This window comes from Procambarus clarkii, chromosome 49, assembly GCF_040958095.1.
Source record: "Procambarus clarkii isolate CNS0578487 chromosome 49, FALCON_Pclarkii_2.0, whole genome shotgun sequence".
NCBI lineage: Eukaryota > Metazoa > Arthropoda > Malacostraca > Decapoda > Cambaridae > Procambarus > Procambarus clarkii.
The window spans coordinates 22,992,121-23,003,822 of record NC_091198.1 but is presented as its reverse complement, the minus strand read 5'-3'; the positions used below and the strand labels follow the sequence as shown (position 1 = coordinate 23,003,822).

The following is an 11,702-nucleotide window of genomic DNA, read 5'->3' as shown; positions in this document are numbered from 1 at the left end:
ACAAATCACAACGTGATGAATCAATGAACAAATCCACAAGGGCCGTGACAAGGATTCGAACCTACGTTCGAGATGATCCCATCTCGATCTTTATGAACTTTGGCCCAGTTACCCTCCAAGTTTCATTTGGAACAATGCTACAGATGTAAGGACTAGCGATACAGGATAGACGAGCAATGGTCCCAGGTCCCATTGGTCCCTGGTCCATTATTGAGACGGACCAGGGACCTTATTGGAACCCATTAGCCCCATTAAGCCCAGACAAGCAATGGTCCCACGCGTACCATGAAGCCTGTTTCTGGGCTTCATGGTACCCATATTGTATGGGGGTCAGCCCCGGACTTGTTTCTGGTGCGGACTCTCGGGCCACCAGGGTACGGGTTGTGATGCAAACCTGGTCGGGCCTGTGAACCTCTTCAGGGAAGAGGACTCTTCCCGGTTGGTCGACCCAACCTCTCGGAGGGTGCTGCTGTGGTGAGTGTTGCTTCCCAGTCGTCTGGTACTCCGTTGCCGGTTTATGATGCCAGCCTCGATCTGGCTACTGGTGCGGGTGTCAGGGTGGTTTTTATTGCGTCTCCGGCTCTCCCGCCTCGGCCACCCCTGCCTCCCCCCGTCTCCAGTCGAGTTTCCAGTTGTGTCTCCTGTGGTTATCTTGAGATGAGATGAGATGAGTGGTGTGTGGTTTCGTGCCCCCGGTCGTCGAGGCTGCGCACTGGCCTGTACTGTCTCCGGAAACTGTCTTCGGCCTGTGTCTACGTGCACGCTCTGATGTCTCCTGTGGTGTGAGGTCCTGTTCCCTGGGTTGTTGAGGCTGCGTTGTTGCATGATCCTGCGCTGTATGGAGTTGCGCAGCCCACCGGAGGTTCTGCTGCAGTGCTCCTAGTGGGAATTATAGTTCCGACAAACTGCAACCTGTGTCCAAGCAATCGCGGCAAGCTTTGAGTCTCTCCGCCTTGTGGTGAGGCCTGGGCCGATGTCCGTGATTTTGGGGACTGGAAATTCGTCTTCTGTGGATGGTTATATGGGCGACGATGTTGGGGTGCCTGCGGCTTCTGTGGGCAGTGATGCAGCAGTGATGGGGGGGCTGTTGCCTGGTCCTGTGTTTTCTCGTTCCTGTGTTGTGGCTGCCTTTGCATCTCCAGTTACTGGTTCCCTGGGTTGGGAGGATGTGGCACCGGCCAAGGTTGCGGGAAAGGGTGGAGACTTAGTTATGGTTCTTAAGAAAGATTCTGTTCCGGCAGCCCCCGTGCCTCTGGCGTCCAGGCGTCCACGCATCTGCCCACGGCGATGCCGACCGAGGCTCGGCTGCCCTCTGCTCAGCCGCCCATTGTTACTCCGCCCCTTGTGGAGTCTGCCCCTGCACTATCGCCCTCTGTGATTGTGTCCCCTGGGACTCTGCCCGCTTGGCCGACGCCCTTTGTTCGGCCGGCTCCTGTGCTCCAGCCCCTTGTGGTTATCCCGTCTGCGCCGACGAGCTCTGTGCGGCCTCTTCCCGTGACTTCCGCCCCCGTGGTGGAGGGCACCGAGCTGGATGTTTCTGAATTCATGCATCGACCGCTGGGATCACGTAGTCACGTTAACACGTCTGCGGAGTTGTGGGCTCAGTGGGATGCCTACAGGAAGAAGTATCCTCGTCGTCTATACCAAGATAAATATGATGATGATTAACTCTGTGTGTGGTTCTTGCTTTTTTGTATTTATTTAGCTGTCTTGATGTGCTTTGAGATACAGGTTATTTTTTCATGTGTTTCTTGACAGGTTATTTTTGGGTTATAGTGCTCTCTGCTTTTTCTTCTCTGACTGTATTTAATTGTTACCTATGCTTATGTTTCCATTTGTGGGTACGACTTTTGTTTGTGTGTTTTCCTGTTCTAAAGTTTGCTCATGTGTTAATTGCCTTGTAAATATGAATTATGATGTTGAAGTTTTTCTGTTTGTTGTATTTGTGTTTACCAAATAATAAAAAATAGACTTCGTGGCCCGGTAGCTTTACTGACTCTTCATAATTGTTTACGTTTTACTTCTCAACACTTCGCGGTGAATAATGGGAAGGAAATTACGAGCTTTCAAAGTTGTTGGGTGCAGTTATCATTTACTGAAGTCGAGAAGCTACGTCAGCCTTTCTACCGAGCATCTAAGTCGCATGCATTGGTGGTGGTGTGTAATAGCGAAACTCGTGGCTTTGGTCCAATAAATGCCTAGTGGTACGAGCATTCCTGCCAAACTCATCAATTATTCATCATCTATTTCATCATCGATTCATAGTAATTGATGAATATTCATAAAACTCCGGTTATTGATGATTATTCATCATCAATTATTCATCATCATCGTAAATTTCTAAACTTTTTCTCATACATACTAAAAACTGGGCCTGTGGACTACTTAGAAAGGTAATTAACTGGTATCTACTGAACTGGCATTGACAAACATCCACTGACAAACTGGAGCGCTACAGGGCCTACAAGCACTTTAGTTTGAATGGCAACAAGACATCAATTTGCTCATATATTTTCAGTATTTTCTACTTAAGGTGTTAGTCGGGTCGGCAAAGATACAGGTGAAATGAGTGCCTCACAGGCACTATACTGAAGGGTTCGAGATATACTGTTCGATATAGATGTACTATGTATAGATATATAGATATATAGATGTATAAATGTATAGATGTAGATGTATAGATATACTATACATACTGTTCGAGATATCTCCTTGACACAGCTGGCCACCTAGTCGTCAGACATTATACAAATAGATCAAAGACTCGACGCGTTTAATGCACCGTGAATGATAGTTAACGAAGGCTTAACTTTTGCATGATTCTCAGGTGAATGAACAATTACTTTCTGACTCTGATGCCTAATTCGCTCAATAGATGGCGTGCTAACTGCGATATTACGTTAAGGCAACTCCGGTTACGTGTGGCAGTTGTCGGCTTTGTATGATATCCCGACCAGTGAGTCCTTGTTGATAGTTTACAAGCGAGGTTGGTCAGTGAGTGTTCGTTAGTCTTCCCTCTTCTCTCGTTTGGTGAAGATCTGAGTCTAGTTTTGTGTTTAATTATTTATCTGAAGGTGCGTAAGATTTGTGAAGTTTGTTTAGATTGGTAGTTATCAGTTGATAAATAAATGGAATACGTTAATTTTGGGTGTTGCATGGCAGTATACTTAAATAACTTTTGATTACTTAAGTTTTCTAGTGTTTATATCCTGTATATAGTTTCATGTATTTCTTAAATTGCATGACTTTAGGAATATTGAACAGATGGCCGTAGCCCTGATCTGGATGGGACTTGTGGGTCTCCTGGCAATGGGTATAAACTCTGAAGAGCTCTCTACCTTCACAACTCTTCACAATGAGACTGGACCCCTCGCCAACATCTCTACTAACGCCACTACGAAACGTCAGCGGGACGTGGTGTGAGTAGATCTCCCAGCTCCGTGATTACTAAATTGTACTTTTTTTTTTTTTTTTTTTTTTACAGGGTACACTAATGTGAACACTAAACTTTTTTCCCGTAGGCCTCGTGTATCCTTCAACGTAAAGAGAGCTACAGATAAACTAACAGCCGTCGCTCACGTTCATTTTCAGGTAAATTAATTTCATAATGGAAGAAGGTCCAGTAGTGTATTGTACTAACAAAATTTGGTACAATATACGCTACTTATGTTTTAGTAAATGAAAATATAGGATTAAAATGTAAAATTTGTTACAAATTTGAAAAAATCGTCTTACAGTTTAAGTAAAATGGGGGGGTGGGGTTATTTAATGAACTTTGATGAAAAGGTATAACAAAACTAAAACTTATTATATAATGCAAGGTATAAGTTTGTGTACTTACACAACTTAACTACTAGTATAGGTTTAAACCTAAGACGGCTTGGTGTTATTCCCTAAACTGGTGAATTAGGGATTCTTCCCCCCCCCCCCTCCTAAATGTGACCTGTTTACGGTCGACAATCTTGACTTGCAGCTGTCGATAGTAACATTCTAATCTGTTGTTCCTCTCAACAACTTTAGACATTTTATTGACCCATTCTATCTTTGATTTAAAAAATTATTTAATGACTATTAAATATATAAAAGTATTGATGAATTTGACATCCTAGAGGAAACAAAATTGGTAACTTCCTGAACTGCTACAGGAAGTGGTGACCAACACAGGAGGCGGCTGGGACAATACAACCAGCGAGTTCGTGGTTCCTGTTGCAGGACGTTATTTATTCATTTTCGGCGCTATTAGTGACCGGACCAACGACTTTGCGTGAGTAGCAAACTCCAAACGTTATGAAGTGCTGAACAAGTATGCATAAAATATTGATTCCAATTTCCACTTGTTTACAGACTGTCTTTGACCCACAATGGCGTGAATAGGGCGACAGCTTACGCGACGACCACGACCTTGGAATACGCCTCCACCTCGGTGACCTTGGACCTCTACACGCTTGACAGGATATCCTTACAGTTGCAGCAGGGCACCATACACGAAAAGCCGGGCGAAGAAACCTTTACAACCTTCGTGGGATATCTTCTCTTCGCCTGGTGAAAGTCTACATCTGATGTTAGGTGCCTTTATACCAATTAAATTACTTTGTGCATTACGATAATTTTAATGAGTTGGTTGCCCATTGCTTGTCTATCCTGTCTCGCTAGTCCTTATATCAATAACAATGTTCCCAATGAAACTTGGAGGGGAACTGGGCCGAAGTTCATAAAGATCTTACCATGCATGGACAAAAAGCTCAAGTTTAAACTGTAATTTAGCATTCCTTGACGTAAGTTAACTATCTGTATAGTTAACTAGTGCGTCTTTTAATCGTTTCCAAACGACAAAAAAACTACCTAACGTGTCCTTATCCTAACCTACCAGAGACCCCAAAACGGGTCTGTACATAGTAATCGCCGGCAGTTTCCATTTTCTAGTAAAATTTATGGCCTTGTGAAACTCGTACCAACGAAATGCTACCTACTTTGTAGAAAGAATAGACTTGACATGCATGGTCCTTCCTAAACTATAGGAGGGGTAACTTGTACAGTTTCCCCCCCCTGCCCCCTTTCCATTCCGAACACTACCTTTTGAGCATGCTTACTGGGATCCTGAAAAGCCTATCCCCAGTAGCGTTTTATGAACCATAAGAGCAAGGAACTTGCATTAAAAACTGTGTACCTAGACATGCATTGCTGTGGCGCTGAAGAGTATGAAGCTAAACTAAACGGGAGGGGGAGGAACTGTTCTCGCGAAATAAATAGTATGGTAAACGACACTGATCAAATGCAATGTAATATTAAAGAAATGATTAAATCAAAATGAAAAATAGTCTACCTACTCAAATTAACGAAGCAATCAAACATTGAAATGGAATTTAAATATTTATTATAGCGCGTTGCATTTATGCACAACAGATGGTACCGAGATTAAAAAACGCATATTTAGCTATAGCAGGTGTGGCATGTATATAAAAACACTTTTAACAAAAAAAAGTGCATGTGGTGGTTGAGCTCTGGCTCTTCCGTCGCTCCTTTAAACTGTCGCTAAACAACTAGGGTCGAGTCCCCGAGCCTACTGCACTCTACCCCTCCCCGCTTAGCTCGTTGCTGCCGTGAGGGGGGGCATAGTGGGCGGCTGCCGGAGTGTGATGCTCCTTGGGACAATCCTGTCCTTTTCTAGCCTTGTGCTCCTGCTGCCGTCCTCTCCAATTATGCTGAGCACCTTTTCCTTCCGTTTCGTTTTTCTCTCTCTTCTATTTGCTTGCCGCCCCCTCCCCGCTCAGCTCGTTGTCGCCGTGTGGGGGCTTAGTGGGCGGCTGCCGGAGTGTGATGCTCCTTGGGACAGTCCTCTGTCCTTTTCTAGCCTTGTGCTCCTGCTGCCGTCCTCTCCAATTCTGCTGGGCATCTTTTCCTTTTCCTTCTGTTTCGTTTTTCTCCCCCCTCTTCTCCTATCTGCTTGCCGTTTCCTGCCGACCTTTTGCTCGTTCTGGTTCTTCCCTTGGACTTCTTCTATTTTGATGCCCGGGTGCTTGAGGAGGCATACTCCTGCACCCGTAGAACTGCAGTACCCGACGTCGAGAGCGAGGGGAACCTTTTATTGTCAATCCCCACTTCGTCACTGAACCCGATCTCGACGGACTGTCGGTTTCTTAAGGTGGCGTTTGTGGGGCGTATACTCGCGACGCACCCCTAGGAGGCCCCGACAAGATCGGCGATAGCTTCTTGTTGGGTGTCCTGCCTCTAATTGTGGCTCCATGGTGGGTGTGGGGGCACATTCGTGAGTGAATTCTTCTTTCGTCAAGATGATTACCCCTGCTTCGGCTTCTTCTGGTTTACCTTCTCAGGCTCGTGGGGTGGGCGACCAAGCCCCCGAGTCGGTCCGTATTGGAAGACCGGGCTCTGTAGCCTCCGCTGCATTGGGCCCCGACCTTGCTCCTCCTTTGGCCTCTGACTCCTTCCTCTGGCTCCCCTCCCTCCTCTGTGGTTGGGTCGAGCCCCAAGCCCCCAGTGGTGACTACCTCGTCCCCTGGCGCGGCTCCTTCTCTAGTTGTAACTACTGCGCCTTTTAACCCCTCTCTCTCTGGGGGTTCTCACCGCCGTCCTCGTCACGGCCGCCCTCGCTCGGTTCCTTCCAGTTCTGCTACCTATCAAGCCTTGTTTGGTCCCGCTTCATGGGCCAAATATTTTGATCTCCTCCCTCTTGATTCTGCGCCTCCTGACGATTTCTCCCTCCATCGACATCTCATTGATTCCGTGGATGCCTCCATTACTTTCAACCCCACTCGTCTCGGTACACGTGTCGTTGCTGCTCCTTCTCAGGATGCTGCTTCCCGCTTGGCTGCCTTATCCTGCCTTGGCGAGACCCCCGTTCGGGTCTCGAAGAACGCTCAGTTGAATGCCAGTGTTGGCACTATTTTGCTCCCGCCCCATGTTGCGACCGGTGTTCGGGACCTGCGCGACTGCCACGACGATATTCGACATATCCTCGCTGCCCAGGGCCATTCTATTCTCCAGGTGGACACGTTTACTCGTCCCCCTCGTGGTAGTCGCCGTCAACCCCTCCGGGTTGTGAAGATTACCTTTGATGGTAGGACCCTTCCACCCTCTGTCATTCTTGCTGGTGCCAGGTGCTCTGTCCAGGAGTACATTCCTTCTCCTCGGCTCTGCAACAAGTGCTGGAGGTTTGGGCATGGTGCCCTCCGCTGCTCCGGGACTGTCTCTCTCTGTCCTTTGTGTGGTGGCGAAGGTCACTCTAAGTCGGAGTGCGCTTCTCCCCAGGCTCGTTGCCTCAACTGCGGTGAGGCCCATCCTACCTTCTCCCGTGCGTGTGTCCATTACAAGCTTGAGGCAGCCGTCCTCAACTTGAAGCACCGGGAGCGTTTATTTTTTCCTGAGGCGAGGCGCCAGGTTCGCCGGCTCCCGCCTTATGCCAATATCTCTTATGCTCGCGTGTTGCGCTCTTCCTCTCCTCGTCCTTCCCGCCTTCCTCAGACTCACAACCGTTTCCGGGCCTTGGACCCTGATGCGCCCACTGCCCCCCTCCTCTGTCCCTTTGGGTTCTCTCCCGAAGGATCCTCCTCCTGGTCCTCTGTCTGGGGTTCCCCTTCCTACTACCCGGTCTGTCGTGTCTTCTGTGTCTTCTTCCTCGTCCCCCTCCGATCCTCCTTCCCATCCTCTTCCTCCATCTATCGGCTCTCCCCACCGCCTGTCGGTGCGGGCGGATGTCCATCGCTCTCCTAACGGCCGTCGTGTGTGCTCTCGTTCGGCTTCTCCTGTTGAGACACTGGAATCCGTTGCCCGGTACGTGGTTGCTGGGACACCGGTCTCTTTAAGTCAGAAGCGTAAGCCTGGCTCCTCTCCTTCCTCTTCCCCGGCGGGTAAGAAGGCTTCGCTTTCTTCCTCGGCTCCTCCTTCTGGCTCTGTTGCTCCTTCCCCTCCCGTTTCAGTGCTTGCGCCCCCTGTTCCTGCTATGGAGGTTTCTTTGGCCCCTGCTTCCCTTTCGGTTGCTGCTCTTGCTGGGGTGCGCTCCCCTCTTTCTACTCCCCCTCTTCCTGCTGCTGTCCTTGACTACTGCTCTCCGTTGTCTCCTCCTCCTCCTCCTCCTCCGGACCCTGCCCGCCCACCTCTGATCTGTTCTCCCGTTTCCTTCCCTCCGTCTTTGCTCAGTTTACCCATGCCCCCTAACACTGACTTTGCTGACCCTGATCCCGACCCTGATATTCTTTAACGTGCTCTGTTGGTCTTTCGCCTTTGTTTCTTCCTTGTTCTCTGTTTTTGTCCTTTCTCTTCTCATCGTTGTCCATTCTTCAATGGAACGTTCGAGGTTATTACGCCAATTTCCTCGAACTCCAACTTCTGGTTTCGCGGTTTTCGCCCCTTTGTGTCTGTCTCCAGGAGCCAATGCTTGGTGCTCGTCCTGGTCGTTTTCGTGGCTATTCCTTTCTCTCCCCCCCCCCCAGCCATTGCTGGGGCTTCTAATTCTTCTGCTCTCTTGATTCGGGCTGATGTTCCCTTTGTTCCTTTACTTTTTCCTTCGCCTCTCCATTGTTCTGCTGCTCGTATCTTTGTGGGGAAATGGTACACAGTTTGTTCCATTTATCTCCCCCCGAGTGTCCCGCTCTCTCTTCCTGATTTGAAACGCTTCCTAGACTCCTTGCCGGAGCCTGTGCTCCTGCTGGGTGACTTCAATTGTCGTCATTCTCTTTGGGGTGACGTTCTGACGAATACCCGGGGTCGCCTCCTTGAGCCGTTTCTCCTCTCTTCTTCCCTGTCTCTTCTGAATTCTGGTGAGCCCACTCATTTGGACTCTCGAACTCGCACCCTTTCTTGTCTTGATCTTTCTCTCTGCTCTTCTTCTCTTTACTTAGATTTCACGTGGCAGGTTCTTGATGACCTCCATGGAAGTGATCATTTCCCCATCCTTGTTTCCTTTTTCTCTTTTCGCCCTTCCCTCTTTCCCTAGGTGGCAGTTTGCTAAGGCGGACTGGACCCTATTTTCCCTCAGTGCTACTCTCTCTGACCTCTCCCTTCTGCCCCTCTCTCGCGCTCTCCTCCTTTTTCATGACACTGTCTTCGACGCTGCCTTCCGCTCTATCCCTCGCTCTTCCTCTCGGGGTCCACGGAAGTGCGTTCCCTGGTGGAATGCGGACTGTGCTCGGGCTGTCCGCTGTAAGCGTGCAGCCTGGAAGAAGCGCCGCCGTAGGCAGACGACCGATTCTTTTCTTTTCTTTTGGAAAGCGAGTGCGGTGGCCCGTAGGGCCATCCGTACGGCTAAACGTGAATGTTGGGCATCTTACGTCTCAACAATTACGTCCGAAACCCCTCTGGCCCAGATCTGGAAGCGTATCCGCAAGATAGCGGGTAAGTTCGTTCCCGATGTTTCACCGGTCCTTCACCTCCATGATACTCTTGTGGCGGACCCGTTGCAGGTCGCTTCCGAACTGGGTTCCCACTTTTCTTCTGTTAGCTCTGGTCTTCATCTTCCCCAATCTTTCCTTCTTCGTAAACCTGTCCTTGAGTCTCGTCCTTTAGATTTCTGCACTCATCTTCAGCTTCCCTATAATGATCCCTTCTCTCTCTCTGAACTTCGTTCTGCCCTGGCCCTCTGCGGTTCTACGGCGGCGGGCTCCGATGGTATTCATTATGAGATGCTTCGCCATCTCCCTCCGAGCACGTCTCAGTATTTACTGAGTCTGTATAATCGGATCTGGGAGTCGTCGTCAGTCCCTGAGGACTGGCTCGATGCCGTTGTCCTCCCTGTTCGCAAACCGGGGTCTCTGGGTACTTCCCCTAAGGACTTTCGCCCTATTGCTCTCACAAGTTGTGTCTGCAAACTCTTTGAACGTATGGTTAACGTTCGTCTGATGTGGTTCCTGGAACACCATCACCTCCTCTCCCCTTCTCAATTTGGTTTCCGCAAGTGCCGCAGCACGACAGATGTCCTGGTGAACTTGGAGGTCTATATTCGTACTGCTTTTGCTGCGAAGACCTCCGTTGTTGCCGTCCTTTTTGACCTAGAAAAGGCTTACGACACCACTTGGCGTTATCATATCCTATCTCAACTTCATTCTTTTGGCCTTCGTGGTCATCTCCCTCTCTTTCTCCGTAGCTTCCTCTCTCGTCGTTCCTTTCGGGTGCGCCTTGGTACCGCTCTCTCTCCCTCTTTTCAGCAATACGAAGGTGTGCCCCAGGGTAGTGTTCTGAGCACTACTCTTTTTCTGGTTGCCCTCAATGGTCTTCTTTCCTCTCTTCCTTCTGGTGTATTCTCCGCTCTCTATGTCGATGATCTTACCCTTTGTTGTCAGGGTGATGATTCGCCTTTCCTTCAACGCCGGCTTCAACTTGCCATTGATGCCGTGTCGTCTTGGGCCACAGGTCATGGCTTCAAGTTCTCTACTTCTAAGACTTGTGCCATGACTTTTACGCGGAAACGGGTTGTTCTTCGTCCCTCTTTGTCACTTTATGGTCATCCCCTTGAATACAAAGATTCCGCGAAGCTTTTGGGGTTATTCCTTGACACTCGTTTGTCTTGGTCTCCCCATATCTCTTACCTCCGTGTTGAGTGCTCTAAGGCCCTTACCCTCCTTCGGGTCTTGTCCCATACTTCTTGGGGGGCAGATAGGCGCACTCTCCTTGCTTTACATTCCTCTCTCGTCCTGTCTAAGCTCGATTATGGTTGCCCTGCTTACTCGTCTGCTTCTCCTTCTACTCTTCGCCGTCTTGATGCTTTGCACCATACTGGGTTGCGTCTCAGTTCTGGTGCCTTTCGTTCGACTCCCATCCTTAGCTTGTATGTGGACACTGGCTTCCTGTCTCTCCAGGACCGCCGTGATCGCTACTGTCTTCGCTATCTTGCGCGGTCCTTGCAACATCCTTCCTCTCGCCTCTGTCGTGCTTTAACTTTTACCCCTCCTGCGGTTCCTGTTCCTCTTCACCACCCTCTTTCTGTCCGGTTATCTCGCCTACAGGATTCTCTTTCCGTTCGTATTTCTGATGTTTCTCCTCGTGTTGTTCCTTCTTTGCCCCCTTGGAGGGTCCCTCTTCCGCGGTTTTGTACATCCTTGACCCGTATCACTAAAGCTTTTACCCCTCCTACGGTTCTAAAACGCCTTTTCCTCGAGCACTTTTCTTCTCACTCCCGCTCCGTTTCTGTCTTCACCGATGGGTCTAAGTCAGCGGACGGTGTTGGCTACTCTGTTGTTTTTCCTGATCGCACTTATATGTGTCGCTTGCCTCCGGAAACTAGCATCTTTACAGCGGAACTTTATGCTATTCTCTATGCTCTTCGTCTCCTGCTTTCTCGTTGTCAGTCTTCCTTTGTGGTTGTTGTTGACTCTCGTAGTGCCCTCATGGCTCTCGGGTCCTTTAATCCGGTTAATCCAGTAGTTGTCGAGAATCCAGCATTGGCTGTTTCTCGTTCACAGTAAATTTAAGTCGGTTGAGTTTTGTTGGGTTCCCAGCCATATTGGTGTGTCTTTAAATGAGCGTGCGGATGCTGCTGCCAAGGAAGCTGTCCGCTCTTGTCCCATCTCTCGCAAGGACATTCCGTATTCCGACTTTTACCCGGTTATCCATTCCTCAGTCCTTTCCCGTTGGCAGGATTCTTGGTTGTCTGTTACTGGTAACAAGCTCCGTACTCTTAAATGTTGTGTTTCCTCGTGGCCGTCCTCCTTCCACCGTAACCGGCGGTGGGAAACAGCTCTGGCGAGGTTGCG

At 49.2% G+C, this 11,702-nt stretch overlaps 1 protein-coding gene across 2 annotated transcripts; it reads left to right on the top strand.

The window, feature by feature from the left end:
* The first annotated feature begins 2,919 nt into the window (after positions 1 to 2,919).
* LOC123763429 (cerebellin-3-like) lies at positions 2,920 to 4,598 on the top strand. 2 transcript variants are annotated; one of them, XM_045750580.2, is made up of 5 exons: positions 2,920 to 3,074; positions 3,265 to 3,419; positions 3,522 to 3,591; positions 4,146 to 4,264; positions 4,345 to 4,598. In XM_045750580.2, the coding sequence occupies exons 2-5, from the start codon at positions 3,265 to 3,267 to the stop codon at positions 4,544 to 4,546; spliced, it is 546 nt and encodes a 181-aa protein (XP_045606536.2). In that variant the 5' UTR covers positions 2,920 to 3,074; the 3' UTR covers positions 4,547 to 4,598. The 2 variants fall into 2 exon arrangements, with proteins under 2 accessions (XP_045606536.2, XP_069159243.1); XM_069303142.1 differs by having other exon boundaries at positions 2,927 to 3,074; positions 3,252 to 3,419.
* The last annotated feature ends 7,104 nt before the right edge of the window (positions 4,599 to 11,702 follow it).

Bases quoted from the DNA above. Each gene is read 5' to 3' on its own strand.
- LOC123763429 (XM_045750580.2), top strand. From the start codon at position 3,265: ATGGCCGTAGCCCTGATCTGGATGGGACTTGTGGGTCTCCTGGCAATG. The intron at 3,420-3,521 runs GTGAGTAGATCT...TTTTTCCCGTAG, and splicing joins AAACGTCAGCGGGACGTGGT to GCCTCGTGTATCCTTCAACG. The intron at 4,265-4,344 runs GTGAGTAGCAAA...ACTTGTTTACAG, and splicing joins GACCGGACCAACGACTTTGC to ACTGTCTTTGACCCACAATG.